This window comes from Ambystoma mexicanum, chromosome 4q (assembly GCF_040938575.1).
Source record: "Ambystoma mexicanum isolate Mex_15411 chromosome 4q, UKY_AmexF1_1, whole genome shotgun sequence".
Taxonomy (NCBI): domain Eukaryota; kingdom Metazoa; phylum Chordata; class Amphibia; order Caudata; family Ambystomatidae; genus Ambystoma; species Ambystoma mexicanum.
Window position 1 is genome coordinate 961,793,228 of NC_090928.1, and position 16,766 is coordinate 961,809,993.

The window sequence follows — 16,766 nt, forward strand, 5'->3', positions numbered from 1 at the left end:
GGCACCCCATTAAGACTAGATGATGTAGACCTAGACTCATTGTGTACCATTGTAACTGGTCTGCCACTTGTAAGCTCCTGGGGTGTCAGCTCAGTGCCCCTACTCATTTTTGGCTCAGGCTCTTGGGTCTTTTGTAACAATCCCGGGCCTTTCAAAAGTAAATCAACATTGGATGGTGCAAAATGAGATGATTGGCTATTGTCCCTTAGCAGCTTCTGTTTAGATTCCATCATAATCTGCTTTAAAGTTTCATTTTCTTTATTATATTTTTCAAAGGAGGCCCGTATCTCATCGCGTAATTCCTGTATTGTGCAGCCTATTTTTCTTACATCCATCTCATGCGTTTCTTCGATTTCAGGGACCGATTCACCTCGTATGGCAAAAGGGTTTCCACTACTAGATATTATAGGCTGTAATTTAGTAGGTGTCTTTAGTTGCACTTTCTTTGCTATTTTTCTAGCCGTTGTTGTTTCGACAGGGTTTTCAGTTTGTCTTAGTATTACAACTTGTGTGGGAGGTGCTACAATAGCAACTAAATCATCCAGAGGTTTATATTTCAAAGACACATTTGTTGTTAGCTGTGTGTCTAGCTTGAAATTAAGTCTTCTTTTTATTTTAGCTGCAGTCATAAGCGCTGCTGCTTTTCTAGATGTATTCACTGTACTCCCTACTTTGCTTATCTGTATTTGTTTATCTTGTTCATTGACACTCAATGTGGCTGTAGACTGAGTTGTTGTATTGATGAAGATGGGTGCGAATACAGAACTCTGAGCTTCCACAGATGTATCTATCAGCAAAGAGGTGAGCGGCTCTGAACTCATTCTTGTAAATTCGTGTGTGCCTTCTATAATAACTATTTCAGCAGAAGTTGTATTTTTTAGTAACCCCTTTGACGTATTCTGGGATAAATTAACATCATCTACTGAATGTGTCTGTGTACATTGACTTGTGAAGTTAGATGTAGGCTTACTGTCCACCTGGCCATTTATAGCCAGCTCTCTAATAATATTTAAATGAGATTGATGAATAGGATCTGTCTGATTTTTTATTTTGTGGTCCAGCATCTCATATAACTTTGCCAAGGAGAGAAGGGCCGTGTTCATGGCACTCAAAGTATTGTTTAGGGCTGCCGCTTCTGGAAATGAAAACCGATTATCTTTATGGCCTATCTGATAATCATGTATAAAATATGGGTGATTTCCAATAGGCTCATTGAATTGAGTTTGCCTTGGGGTGGGCGCTACAAATGAGAGAGATCTGTTTGAGGCACTAGATGGTGTTTTATCAAACATTCTTGGTGTTTTGTTTAAGTCTTGACTGTCTTTCGCCGCCGATAACTTACCCTTGCATACTGGATTATCCTCTCTACTGGGTAAAGTTTGGTTATCACATTGCATCAGATCACCTGTATTGGAGCATACATACTGATGGCTTGATGCATTCATAAAATCCAGCATTTCCTCATCAATCTCGCCAGCTAACGTTAGTTTTCCGTATTCTTTTCTTAGCATTTGCTGCGCCTGAACTGTGCACATCGGGGATTTTTTGGCAGAGAATTAGTGCGGACTTGGGACAATTTAGCATCGCCTCAAGAACTTGGGTAATGCATATTTCCCCCATTTTACAAGCTAAAGCAATTGATGCGTCTGCTAATTCCTTTCCGGCTTGTTCTATGCTGCCAGCATTCACTGCCTCTAAAGGTCCGTTAATAGCTGATCTCTCCGGGACTGTGGTAGCTGATATGGAGCAAGGTGGTTGTTGATTTAAATCCCCATTCAAAGAAGCGGGATCTATATTTTACTTTTTCGTGCCGTCTGTTTTGCAAAAGGCACGGATGTCAACATTAAGAGAAATCGATCGTATTTTTCTCTATACTCTCTTTAAGCCTTTTGGCAATAAAAGCTTTTGTACACTGCAGGGGCGGGAGATTATACATTTCAGCTCCATTTTTGGGCATGCCCGATTTTAGCGAAAAAAGTGGTCTAGACATGGCGTAATTGGGTTGTAAATAACAAAGAGTATAACAACAATATAAAAGATGGATAATAAAAATAAATATAAATACCACTCAGGCTCAGAAAAACGGTTGCCCCCGCCCCCGCTGTCCAGGTAGACAGCAAGACAGTCCAACACACTTACTCCAACGCACTTCCGCTCAACGGCCACGTGCTCACGCGCGGGTGTTGTATTTTTGAATAGTGGAGGGCGGGCTTGGGGGCGGAACCAAAACCAGCACAACCAATATGGTAAGTCCTTCAGAGATGTATCGATTTTGCCGCTGGCAGCAGAAAAGGAGTCATGGACAGCAATGGGTTACGGATAACAAGACAGTCCAACACACTTACTCCAACGCACTTCCGCTCAATGCGCGTGCGCTCATGCGCGGTCGTTGTATTTTTGAATAGTGGAGGGCGGGCTTGGGGGCGGCACCAAAACCAGCACAAATAATATGGTAAGTCCTTCAGAGATGTATCGATTTCGCCGCTGGCAGCAGAAAAGGAGCCACGGACAGCAATGGGTCACGGACAGCAAGACAGTCCAACACACTTACTCCAACGCACTTCCGCTCGACGTGCTAAAAATCTCTGAGTTCCCTTTAGGCCACTCCACCCCTGGCTGCAGTATTCAGATACAGAAAATAAGGTCTAATGTTTCTGGAGGGACTATATTGCAGGGTCACTTAAATACCCTATCCTATATAGAAACACCCAACCACCACTTCTGAGCTTTCCTAATGTGCCACCACGTAATAACGTAAGCAGTAGCCCATTGCATGTCCTTATTTCTAGTCTCGGGAGGATAGCTCAGGGGCAACATGCTCGCATTGGAAGCAAGACGACACGGAGCAACACAGGTTAGATCCCAGGGTCTGCGCATTGGGAACACCAAGCAGGAGGTGTCAGTAACCAGGACAGAAACAAGACAGAATTGTGCACCCTAAGCCTGCATAATTAGGGAACTCTGAGTGATAAAGAAACTCTGGGATATTTCATGTGTTAAAATTGATGGGTTCTTCATCAAAGACCAGGAGTCACAAAATGGGGTGGGAGATTCCAGTTGCAAGTCTTCAGGTTCCAAGTTACAGGTAAGAACAATAGATTAAGGGACACAGAGAGCTCTCATTCAAACATCGAACCCTTCAACTGCCATCAATAGAATCCTCAAATGGTAACACACATCAACATTGCAACACTAACATTCCACATGCATTCAGGCAGCTCACACCCCTCACAACATAATATTGGAGAAAGAAGCACGACACAACATAAAGAGGCCGATTCATGGAATTAATGTGCGCCGAAATCGGGAATTTGGGCGCCATTCGCCCGTCAATCCTTGTTTAACAAATGGGGATTTGCGGGCAGAATGGCGCACAAATCCCCATTTTTCGGTGCAAATAATTCCATGAATCAGCCCCATTGCCACATGTTGGACTGCTCTATGCAGACACAAATATCCTGAAATGTAGATGTGACCAAAAGAGGGACAAAAGTAAAAAGCTGCATGTTCTGGGCTGTGTCGTGTGGTGCCAGCAGGCATGCGGGAAATTGGGGAGGCCCATGATGCTGCAGGGTGACTGGTGTGTGAGACTTCAAGGAAGTGACGGGGGCAGCGCAAGGAGAAAGAGAAGCAGACCAGCAACAGATGGCAGGAGGAGGAAGTGCCAAGCACAGGGGGCAGAGAAAGGCTGAACGTGGGGACGAAGGGGGCCATAAAATGGCAGCAGAGAGGGCATACCGGGAATACAGGCTTGGCTACGAGACTATGTCCAGATTGGCTTATTATAGCGCTTTCTACCAGTAAGTGGCAGAAACGTTAGATCACTACAATGCAAAAGCACTATGAGTACATTGCCAATGCAAGCTACACAACGCTTGAAGGAATGCGACTTGCTCCAACAAGCTAGGGAGGAAAGCTCAGGGGCAACACGCTTGCCTTGGAAGCCGCAGAGCAACACAGGTTTGATGCCCGGGTCTACGCTTAGAAACCTCTGGGTATTAAGTATGTTATAAATAACCAATTATATATATGTAGCGCTAACTTGTTATTGTGGCTAGTGCAGTGTCACTGTAGGCTCCACATATCCACTAAACCTGTACACAGTGAGCCAATCACCAACACTTTTTTCCAAAGCCGTGAAAGATGTGGCTCTTGCCACGTTTCTGTAGTGTGGGGCTTGCATTGCTACATGCAAGGCACAGAATGTTGACTAGTGGTGGAACCCGGGGTTCCCTCTGGGTTCCATGGATGACCGTTAGGCATTCAGGATGGGAGATACCACTGAGAGGAGGATGTTATCTATGCTCTCCCTCTTCTTCTAAAAACGTAAAGCACTTCTACGTTGTGTACCTCGCTGGCCTCAGTGTCTTCCCTGCATCATGTGTCTTCGGCTGAAGTGTTACACTACAGTTTCTTCATCGTTTACTCAAAATGTCTAAAACACGTTTAAAAGCACTTGCTAACTTTCTGCAGAATGAAAAACCTGGCAAATGATACATGGTGCCCAACAGCACGCATCTTCAAAGAGCATCGTTTAAAGACTATTGGTCATTCCAAGAAAGGTCAGCCTTTTATTCCAAACATAAGTCGGCTAAGCAAAGGGAGTTCATAATACCAACCTCATCCACATTCTCAAAGGCATTGATGACGTCGTACGGCAGGCAGGAGAGCAGATCAATGACGAACCAGGTCTTCAAGTAGTTCATCCGGATGAGCTTTGGGTCGGAAATCACTTCCCCAGCAGGGCCAACGAAGGTGGTGTGAAAGTTCAGGACGATGTCCACCAGGAAGATGACGTCCACAATGCTGTCCACCACAAGCCAGGCCACGTTGTTCTGTTTGGTCTTGAAGGACACGTTGTATGGGACCAAAATGGCGGTGTAGAACGTTAGAATCAGGATGACCCAGTCCCAGGTGGTCTTGAAGACACAGTAATGCAAAATGATATGAGGTGGAGTCTTTGGTGCTTCTTGTTTGTATTGCGGAAGAATCTCAGAGCCCAGCTGCAGCACCTAGGAGTAGGAACAAAAGAAGGCACTTGTTATGGCTCCATTTCAGGCTCGACATTTAAATGATACGCAATACACTGAGTCGGGCCAGTCTGCAAATGATTGCCAGGCACAATAAGGCTCTGCAATAGAGCTGAACCTGCACCCTGCCAAATAGACGTCTTTATCCCATCACAAAAAGCACTAGTATTGTCCCACTTGGACGACCCCTGGACAAGGACCTTACAGAGCAGAGATACTGAGCAAGATTATGGAGCTCTGCTTTTATGATCATTGGCAAACCATGGCTATCTGTCGGTCGTAGTGCAAGTTTCTCAAGGATATTTACCATGGTTATGGTTCATGTTTAAAGGATGTGGCAACAAGAATCACCCCAAAGCTTACTCTGCCTCTGCCTCTTTATTGTTCTGTGTAGGCAGGAGGCAGCCATGATGGAGAGGGCTCCATCTTCACAGAGGGCACTAATTAGGGCTCACATCTGTCCAACTCCTTAAACGTTAAGGAGTTCCGGCCACAGGGCTAAACTGTTTTGGATGGTACAATTTCCAAGAAGTACCACATTATGGAATACAATTCTTTTTTTTTTTTTTTTTTCTTTTTCATTTATATGGAATACAATTCTACTTTTTCAGACATTTTAAAATTGGTTATTAGGTGTGCAAGAATCATTCGCAAAATATGTTCTTCTACTATTACCAAGAAAAAGAAAGACAGTTAACACTGGCATTGCAAAATCCAGAATAGCACTAGATATCTCCTGAATACAGCTCAGATCACCTCATATTTTTCCACTGCTCCTTCATCTAACATTGGTCTCATAGCTTAGAATTCAGGGGTGAGGTTGACTTCTAGCTACCACCAATCCCATCTGTAGTTAGCAGGATACATGATTCTATCTTCCTATACCCAGAACATTATTTCAGAGGTAGGTACATTTATTATTTATGTATTATTTCAGTTATAGACGCGTGCAAAGCCTTAGGGCATCTAGGCGTTGGCTAAAGACAAGAAGACAGGCAAGTGGATGTAGTTAGGTCAGTACGTGTCTGGAGTTAATTCAACAGGTGTCTCTTTTCTGTCCGTTTTCTGCATAGCTGGTAGGAGGTCTCAGATCGTAGGTGAAGTGGCAAACTGTTCTTGTGCTTCAATTACAACACCACCAAAACAGACAATCGATTCCAGTCCCAGCTTTTAAAACCCAACAAGCATAAGGTCTAAATCTGCATCAGTGCTACCACACCTAAATCGTCCGTCCGGCCGGCCTCTTCTGGTACCATTTACATTATAAAGACAGAGTTGAGTACATTTTCTAGTGCTGAATTTATAAAGAAGAAGAGGATACATATTTCTAAACTTTTATCAAAGCTTCCTCTGTATCATGTCCTGGGGTATCCTTTGTCCAGGCTTCCCAATGGCCTCTGATGCCAGACCCATTTCACTGTGAAAAACCTTATAATAAGGACTGGTTGTAACCTTCCTGAGCACAAACTCATTTCCAATATCCCCAGTTTTCTCAGAAAGGGTCCGATAGCTGTATTATGAAGATTAAACAAAGCTCTGCATCTGTACATACTTAAAGGGCTTCAGAAATCAAAAATCTAGCAATAGGAACAGTGGAAGAACTCAAAGCGCCATCAGAAGACAAATTACCCTAATTTAGAAGAGCCTAGCCTCATGCACAATTACTGCACCCGAGACCACCAGAGGCAAAGAAAGACTGTCAACAAAGTCTAGGCATGAAGTTGTCTCTGCTCAGTTAAAAAACATAATAGTAATTTCGGAAGCAAAAGTACAAGTTTAAAAGAAAATTGAAAACACAAACGTTTGAAAACCAAAAGTGGTAAAGTGTGAGAGAAAGTATGAACAACGGATGTAATCATTAAACATATTTGGGAGGCAGAAGTCATGCGGTTGCAGAGGACAAATTGGAGGTGTGCTGACTAATTATATCATTTTAGAAAAACGTTTTTAAGAAGGTCGCCATTTTGGGGACAGGAGCGACTACAGTCGACTGGGCAAAAGGCAAACATGGCGGCAGGGTTGGGAACATGCATTAGAGGATAGGAGCCAGGAGAGGAAACGGATATGGCAACATAAAGGAAACACTTGAACCGCTTTCTGCCTAGGACTTTTTCTATTCTTCTAGGTAACCCAGGATGTAGATGGCTATGTCTTTATCTACCAGTTCAGGTGGAAGATTCTGCCGCAGTTACGTGGCTAAACAAATGTAATGCACCAAGATAAAACATATTTTGAAACTTACATTTTGTAGCTGAAATGCCTAGTAATGCAAAGCATATAAAAAGATAAAATGTAAAACTTTAATTTTAGATATAATTTTCAAACAGTCTTTCAAACTTAAAATGTTCAAACTAATGGTCCATAATCCCAGCTAAATGCTTTCAATTAGAGTGCTCTAAATTGTACCTCTATAAAAGCATGGATCATGGAAGGAATTGTCACTTCTCATCACAATCAGTTGCACTAACTCTGTCATTTGCGAGCACGCTTGACAAACATTTTAATACGTTTGTCAGTTTCCTGCCCATATATATTATATCAAATCTGGTAGGGTAAAACCTCAATTTTGCCTGTTACATGTTATATATGCATATCTAAAATTATTTCATCATGAGTTTTTGAAAGCAGTGGGAGCAGTGAGTGGAGATTTGTTTTTTAAAGAATGCTGCATCCTGTCCCCTGTCATCTTCAACTTCTACTTGGGACCCTGCATCAGGCGTCCCATGTAGGTTGTCAACACCAACATCAAGATATCCGAGTAGGCAGTTGGGAAATATGTGTACCTAAAGATCAATTGCATCAACAACATTCAACAACTCAACAACTCTGTCCTTTATCCAAGCATGAATGTCCTTATTCAAGCCTGGATGTCAAGCGCCTACCTGAAGCTCAACAACCCCACAAAGATCAAAATCATACACCTGGGAAAGCTCGGCAAGCACGCCCGAGTGCAGATTGACGGACTGGCATGAAATTCCACAGATTCATGCCTCAACTCTCACCCATTGAAAAATCTCTAGCCTTTACTATCAACTGCAACCTTTCATTCAAAACAAACATCAGCAAGAACAATGAAGCAGCATTGTACCAGCTTGGGCTCCTCCATAAAGTCTAGACATTCATCCCTGAAGCGAATTCCAGAGGAGTTGTCAAGTGGTCATTTCCCACCTGCACTGTGACCACTTTCTCACGGGAATCCCAGATGTCAGGCCATCCAGCATGCTGCAGCACGCCTCATCACAGGACAAAGAAAATTCAACCTCATCACACTCATCCTTAAGGAACTACCCTGGCTATCTCTTCAAGTATGCATCATGTTCAAGGTTGCCTACATCATCTACAACGAATCTGTCACAACCAAAACACCACTCTACTTGGCCGAGAAATTCACCACCTCCTCAGGCCAGCGGAACACCAGAAGCCACAACATCACCAGAAGAGAAACAAAGAAATGCAAGAGGGGAAAAAAGAAACATGCCTTTTCCTGCTACAAATCTTCTCTCTGCAACAAGTTACAGAGGGAAATTAGACTGCCCTCCTTCCTACAATTGAAGAAGAATCTGACTCCTCAAGTAACATCTCAGCAATCAAAGGTCGCACCACTAAACTCTTTCTCCCCCTCTGGGGTTCTTCCTGCCCATCCCAGCTCCTCTGCTACACCTTCACCTTATTTGTAAACCCCTAGGTGGGATCCCATTGCACAGTGCTCCATTGCGTCCCAACTTGGTCTGCACTTTATCAATCCCACACAAACAAGTGTACACACATACACAGAAGTGCATTCATATTTGTAAAGCTGTTTTCATTTCTAGAGTTAATCTCAAAACTATACATTTTTAAAAACTAGAACCATTTCTAGTGGGTGACTTGGGAGGTAGCGGGGAAAAGTGGCCAATATGCATTACAGTAGTTAATGGCCACACATGGGCCAGAGAATGGGCCTAAGCCACATCTGGACAATGTTTTCACTGGACATGGCCACAGGCCATACCCAATGGCCATATCAGAGAGCTTGAATTCCAGGGATGGAGTGTGGGCATGCTTGCAAAATTTAGTCAGTGGCTATGACTGCAAGCCATGCCCAGTGGGCACATTATGTGGCTTAGAGGTGCCCGAGGCTGTTGTCAGAGCCCCAGACATGGCCAAAGTCCATGCTGGAACACTACTTTGTCGATTGGATATGACCAAAGGACCATGCCTAGTGGGTGGAATGGGGTATGGCCGAATTGGGCACTGTATAGATCATAGTTTATATAATTAACAAAAACCTAAACATTTAGTGAAATAACTTTGGATCAAGGGGCATTATGGTTGGGATTTCTTAAAACGTTACATTGGAATTAAGTGAAAGGAATGCTATGGTTTCAGACCTTAAGAAAACCCCACACATTCACCTAAAAAGTATGAAGACTATTTCCAATACCATGTCAATGCGCAAAACTTTAAATGTCAGAAGCAGTGCATGCCAGGGCTGAATTAGGGTTCCTTTAAGAGGGCGGGGGTGAGCTATGGTTGCTTTAAGACGACGGGGGCTCGGTTATGGTTGCTTTACAACACAGGGCTGGTAAAGCTGTGAGGAACTGTTGTGCTGTTCAACCATTGCATCCCGTTACCAACGTTTTTCTTTGAAATAATAAGAATCTGAATATATATTATACACATGCACACATTGGGAAATAATGTGCTTTGCACGTATAGTTTTAGGGATAATTACAAGCAGATGTGATGGTGTTTTTGACCAATCGCCAAACATATCTTTTGTCCAGTTGTTAAATCCTTGCATTGTGTATGTAGCAGACGTTCAGAAAGTTTACATGAGAAGTTAATGGGCCTCATTACGAGGTTGGAGGTAGCCTTGCCGGTAAGAGCGGCAATGCTACCTCCATACCAGCATGAAAGTCTGGTACCCGCGAATGGGAAATTACCGGGGTATTCTGACCCCGCTGGACCTGTTAATTGCCCTTTTGCGTGTGCCAGTGCCGGTAGATCCCCATTCCCATTTCAGCTCCGTAGGGCTCAATGGGAATAGGGATGCTTGTAGCACCGGCACTGTTCATAACGGTGCCGGTGCTACAGGCATGCTGCGCTGCGGGTGCCTTTCATTCCGCCAGCTCTGCCCTGGTTCAGCTCCATGGACAAACAGCAGGCTACTGTAGGGGAGCTGAGGAGCAATAGTTCTGGATCAGGGATGCAGGTAAGGCAATAACAAAATGTAAGACTGTGTGTATGCATGACAGGCCGCGTGTGAATATAACAGTATTTTGTGAGGGGGCACGGATTAAACAGCATGAATGATGTGAATGGGTGCATAAGTGAATGAGTAGGAATGCTGAATGAATGCTGTGTGCTTGCTTGCGTGTGTTCGCCTCTAATATGATTTGGGGAGCAGTAGGTAGGACATATTTATTAAGATGGTGACGACAGCAAGTCTGGTTATATTTTCTTAGTGGGGCATGACATTTTTTTTCTGGTATCAAGGATAAAGCAAACATGATGAGTGCTATTATGTGGTTAGACTGGCCTACGTTGGTGCAGCCAGTCTGATTATATTTGAGTACTTTGACATTGCATTCTGTACTGGCATCATGGGTACAATGAACATGATATATGTTATTATGTTGCTAGAATGGCCTACATTGGTGCAGCCAGTCTGAGCATGTGTTCTTACTGTGGCAGGGGATTTTGTTTATTGGTATCAAATTTAAAGCAAACATGATGGATATTATTACATGGCTAGACTGGTTAATATTGGTGCAGCTAGGCTGGGTATGTTGTCTTACCATAGTTCTCAATTCGTTACTGGCATTAGAGGTAAAGCAAACATGATAAGTGTTACTGCAAAACTAGATGAGCCTATTTTGGGTACAGCCAGTCCAAACACATTTTCTTACTGTGCAAGGCATTTTTTACTGTGCATCTTTGGTAAAGCAAACATGATAATTGTCATTACGTGGCAAGATTGGCCTACATTGGTGCAGCTAGCCTGTTCCGTTTCTTAATTTGGCAAGGTATTTTTTACTGAGTATCAATGGTAAAGCAAACATGAGTGTTATTACATGTCTAGACTGGGCCACATTGGTGCAGCCAATCTGGACATATTTTCTCACTCTGGCATAACATTGTGTTACTAGTCATCAAGGGTAAGCAAACATGTTAATTGTTATTACTTGGCTAGACTGGCCTTCAGTGGTGCAGCCAGCCTGTGTTTTTACTGTGGCAAGGCATTTTCACTGAGCATCAAGGACACAGCAAACATGATGAGTTATTACATGTCTAGACAAACCAACATTGGTGCAGCCAATCTGGACATATCTTCTTACAGCGGCATATCATTTTGTTTCTGGGCATCAAGAGTAAAGCAAACATGATTATTGTTATTGCTTGGCTAGACTGCTCTACATTGGTGCAGCCAGTCTGGACATATGTTCTCAATGTGCCATGATATTTGTTACCAGCAAAGTCAGCAGGAATAGGTTCTTCTATGGTAATATTGGCATATATTGGTATAGACTGCATGAACCTGTATGGAAGCAGCTGCTTGAAAATGTATTTTGTACTTGCATATCTTTTGGCCAAAGGCATCGTGAAAATTGGTGGGAAAATGTCCCCGTGCACTGTTGGTGACTTGCAACCATTGAACCCTACAAAGCTGATTGATAACTGTATGTCATATTACACCATTGTTCACAGTAACTGTGCTATAAAATGCACAATTCTAACCAATCATTTTTGCAATTTTCTCATGGGTCGATCGGAATCCTTCTATGTTTGTTCGGGGTCCCTCACTATGCTTAGTTGCTCCCTTGTATGAACAGTATGTAGGCTCACAACTTCATGTTTTCAGGGATGGGATGGATGAGAAATGTAATGGCAGGGTGAGGTGTGAGAATAAATAATAAAAATAATCTATTTATAAATATTGTTTAATGCCAAATTCCTCCCACTTGCAAGCATTGAAAGAGATCATATTATTGCTCAATGTACTGTTCCTCCATTTGATGACATCAGAAGGCTCAAGCACTGAGATTACCGTACATGATGCTGTGGTAGCAATTTGCAGACATATCTCTGCAGTAAGAGCTTAACTCATGGAGCTATCTTGTTGACTAAGGAAGCAGAAGAATTTTTCACAGAAAAAGTGGTATTAAAAAGGCATTAGGTCTAATCTGCATTGGATAAAAATGAAAGCACAGTTCAAAGTATTAGTCCTAATGTTGGGTCGAAATGAGGTCACAGTCAGTGCGCATTGCAAACTACGACAGTGGTGAAAAATCAAATATGACAAGTGAATCATTCTTTTATACATTAAACCCTTTGTACATTATTCATGTATTGATTTAGGGGGGAATTGTAGAGTTCCACATATTACCTTCTGGTCAATGTGATGTGCTGGGATCAGGAAAATGCTGGTTGGAATAGTTTGAGGTCTGATAAAGTCAAGCCCGATGTGCACTGTAACCCCGTAGATGGCATTCCTCAGTTAACAATTGTTTTGAAACAGTCTGAGAAATTTCATCTTCAGTTTCCTGAAGCATAGATGGTTGGCTCTGCCCTCAAGCTAGAGATAAGGGCATTGCAGAGCCAGAGCCCCTGATCTCCTAGAGGTCTACCTCTATGTTTCTGCCATTTGAACACTTGCAGGAAGATGAGGTTTGTGATAGGTGGCTATAAGGGTCTGGGCATAATATGGGGCCACTCCAGTATGTATTTAGGGCAATTTACCCTGTATCAGATGAGCAGGGTACAGAGTACCTTTAATTTAATGCTGGATTGTACATGGACTCAGTGGGGTTTAAGAACATTGTTGCTGCCAGGATCCAGACTTCTGCAGACTGTTAAGATTTTATAGGGAGCCCCGTGTAGATTGGGTTATGGTGATGCAGGTGGGCCAACAACAGAGCACTAGCCAACTCAACCCTATGTCTAATTTGAAGAAGCAGGAAGACTTTGGAAGAACCCACATTTGCAAATTGACGCCCTTCAACACTGCATTCATTTGGGTATGGAGATGAAATTGGTGTCAAAGGGGACACCCCTGATTCTTTATTTACTTTGATGTTCTTGATAGTAATCTTAGACTTGGTGGCTGATCACATGTTCCATCTTCGATTTGGCCCCCATCCTGGCAGGGGAAGGCTGCATTCATCCACTGGTAGATGTGGTCAAGGCACTTGGTGATGTTGTTCTAGTTACCAAATCCGATTTTAATTTGTTGTCATCTATGTACATTTGGAAATGCACCTGACAGTCTTCTAGTATCTAGTAACTGAGAAAGTGTTCGTTGTAGATGTTGAATGAAAGGCAACGAGGGACTCAGGGGTACTGCACATAGTTCATTGTGAGAGGAAAAAGCCACTGATCTAAACTGCAGTTGGTTGCATGGCATTAGTTACTGGGGAAGGAGCAGATCCATTCCAGTGCCATGCTGGACACCCCTAAACCACAGGATGCTGCTCAACAGGCTTCACACTTGGGCAAAGTCTTGGACCCTGTTGAAAGGTCAAAGCATACCAGGACTGTCAAGGGTGTCAAGACAGACTTCTCGGATGTCAGCCAAGGTGATTTTCAGTACCTCAATTCTACCTGAAACCAGCCTGTCACTCATGAAGGAGGTTTTGTTTCAGGTGTTCTTATGACTACCTTGCTACATTTTGAAGCATCTGTGAGATATGTTGAAATGCATCAGCTGGGAATTCCGGAATGTCAGCCGGCCTAGCAGCAGCTTAGGCAAGCTGCTCCTGCTCCCTACCCCGTCTGTGGATACTAAATCAAAAGAATGAATACTGGGAATCAGAAGAGGATTGAAGTTCCTGAAAATCCTGTTCCAAAAAAAACCTAAGCAAGGAGGCGAGATGGAAGAGACACCCAACGGCAGTGAAATGTATTCTCTTTTACTAAAGGTTTCTCAGAACGTGGAAGAGATGAAATGCTCCCTAAATTAATTGACCTCAAAAGTGAACCATCTGGAGATCGGAGTTACAAAAGTTGAATCTGGTAACTCAGCCTTGGCCTCAGAAGTGGGAGGGAGCTTCAGGGCATATAAAGACTTAAGACCTGAAATATCTGACCTACGGAAAAAAAAAAATCCCTGGAGTTTGAAAGCAGGATTCTGAATATACGCATGCTTGGTTTGCAGGAAAGTCCTGACTTGGATGTGGATTTAGACTCACAAGTCCTTGGGCTGTTGACAGAGGTGCTGAGAAAAGAAATTTTGAGCCCTGGTGACTTGGATTATTCCTACAGAGCCGGGAAAACCATGAAGGACAGACCAAGGCAGATAATGTTGGTTTTAAATAAAGTCAATGTAAAGGAGATAATCCTGAAGGCAGCAAGGGAGAAAGGAAAATGTGTTCTAGATGGGAGATCCCTGGCCATTTATTCGGATTATCCCAAGGAGATCGTGGAGAAAAGGAGGGCTTTTAAAGTCACCAAAGTCATTGCAATGGAGAAAAACATTAAAACTATGTCGGTGAAACCCGCAATTTTAAAGATTTACATGGATAAGGGATTGAAAACAACAGCAGACAGTGCTGAGGCTGAACGGTGGCCTAAAGAGGCTGAAAACCATTGGATCAACCAGGAATAGCATTATCCTTTCAATTACAATTTTGGATTAAAAGTACAGCAATTAAGCGTTTAAGTGTTATATGAATGTTATGTATTTTTATATTTCTGCTTTTAACAAGTTATCTTTATTTGATTGGTATTAATGTTTAAATGTAGGATTATGTTATAAATGGCATTGTTGGGATTTACGGGAAGCTCGTGGTGTGAAAGGGATTGCGCTCACTGCAGTGTGAGGTGCCTTTCTCTAATAAGGAAACGAGGGATGAAGTGAAAGAAATGGCGGAGCGTATCATAATAGGATTGCAGTGCCCCTCAGGGTAATGCTCTCATTTACTTGCAACGTGTGAAAGTTCGATCCGGCAGCAGGATTGTTAAGAGGAGTGTGTTGAGACAACTGCTACCAGTATGCTTGATGTCAAATCGCTTTTGACATGACCAGGTAGGTGGGGCCAGGAGAGCCGCATACTATGGACAGGCTTTTGATTTATTGTTCTTGGAGTCAGGTCATAGAGGGACTGTGGTGACCTTTCTGGTCAGTGCTCAAGCCGCACATGGTGGCCGCTAATATGATGAGCATGGACAATAGATTTGACAGGTTCATTAGTCACTGCGTACCTCAACGGCCCGCGTTGCAGTATATGTTACGCCTGGTTAATGCTGGAGATCAGGTTACACATGGCCTCGATGTGGTGTCCGGAGGAAGCAGCTTAATGAGCACAGTGGCGGTTTTGGGTGCATGATGACAATTAGATTAATGTGCAATAATGCACATATTAATTCAGATGTCGCTAGTGGGGGTTGCGCAACCTTATTCAGACTGAATTCAAGTGCATCAAGCATCTTCCGGGACTCCAGAGAAGATTTAGAAGTATAGATTTATCCCCTGGACCCACCATTATCCTATTTGGCAACAGTCCCCATCCCTCCATCATTCCTGAACAGACACTGATGTGGTGAGCCTCCCTTACTGGGCTAACAATAGGGCGCAGTGAAGTTTGTGTGAAGGTGAAGAAGCACGTTTGGGTAAGAATTGGAGGGTTATGGCAGTGTGGGATTGGAGCAATGTGGTAGTAACTCCGGAGATCTGCGGGTGTGGGCTAACAGGATCTCTACTTGAGAAGCTGTGCACCATGGGAATTAGATAGTGTCCGATTCCATGGTGCAATGAAAGTGTGGCCTATGACACCTGAACATGCCTAAAAGCCTTCGGATAACAGTGATGCACCAGTAGGAGGATCAAATGCGCAATGAGAACATAGAGTGAGTTTGGGGCACTATGTTACTGAATTCCGGCTGATGATACCAGAGCCAACTTTGTCAACCACGAGAGGGTGAGGTTTGGCATCAAAAGTGAATATTTATTGAGATGTCAATAACCCAGAGGTATGCTGCACTATCTCTACCTCTCCTGTAAATAGGTGCATAAATACACACACAATCTGAAGTGTTAGGGACTTCTGGAGCTGTATAGTGCTAGTTGTCATAGTTATCGTACATTGATGGGATGATATGTTACATGAAAGTATTTGATGAGGGGGTATTAAGTAATGAAGGAGGCAACATTAATTAAACTGATGATAGCCATTCTTAATCTAGACTTGATAGACCAAGAGAGGGAGCAGAAACAATTAGAGTGGCAGCAGGTGAAGATAAGATATTAATTAACAATTGCTGAAGGAATTATCAGGAATAAGTAGTGAAGTTCCACCGTTAGGTGTAGTAACATCACTGAGAATCAAACAATTGGGCTCCAGGTATGGAACCTATTCTACCCAGGAGGGTTAACTGAAGAACAAAGCACACAAGTGAATAGGTTCAAGAACACTATTCCTCACTATTGTTAACACTTTGCTGCCGGCTCTCCCCAGTGACTCATTAGCTTGAGGAGACGCTGCCCGCTGTCTTTTTCCTGCAGACTACCAGTACTGCCTGATACACGATCCAAGCCGTGCACCCAACGGCGGATTGTTGTTTTTTGAGAGAGCACTCCTTGACCTTCTTACCTGGATTTTGCCGGTGAAAGGATTACCTAGAGACTAGCCAACGCGGCTAGCGGATCTCTTATACAGTGCCTGTTAATTTACCCCATAGCACAGACGTCATTTCACACAGAACCTGTCCTGATGATGGCCATATGAATGATGAGGCTCATCTAGCTCAACTCTAAAT

The 16,766-nt window shown here is 43.2% G+C and overlaps 1 protein-coding gene across 1 annotated transcript in view; it reads right to left on the reverse strand.

Annotated features, from left to right (window-relative positions):
- KCNH1 (potassium voltage-gated channel subfamily H member 1) overlaps positions 1-16,766 on the reverse strand; it is a 2,382,450-nt gene that overhangs the window by 1,696,100 nt on the left and 669,584 nt on the right. Inside the window, exon 7 of the mRNA XM_069608514.1 lies at positions 4,620-5,012. Within this exon, the coding sequence (XP_069464615.1) occupies positions 4,620-5,012 (393 nt within the window). The remainder of the gene's footprint in view (positions 1-4,619; positions 5,013-16,766) is intronic.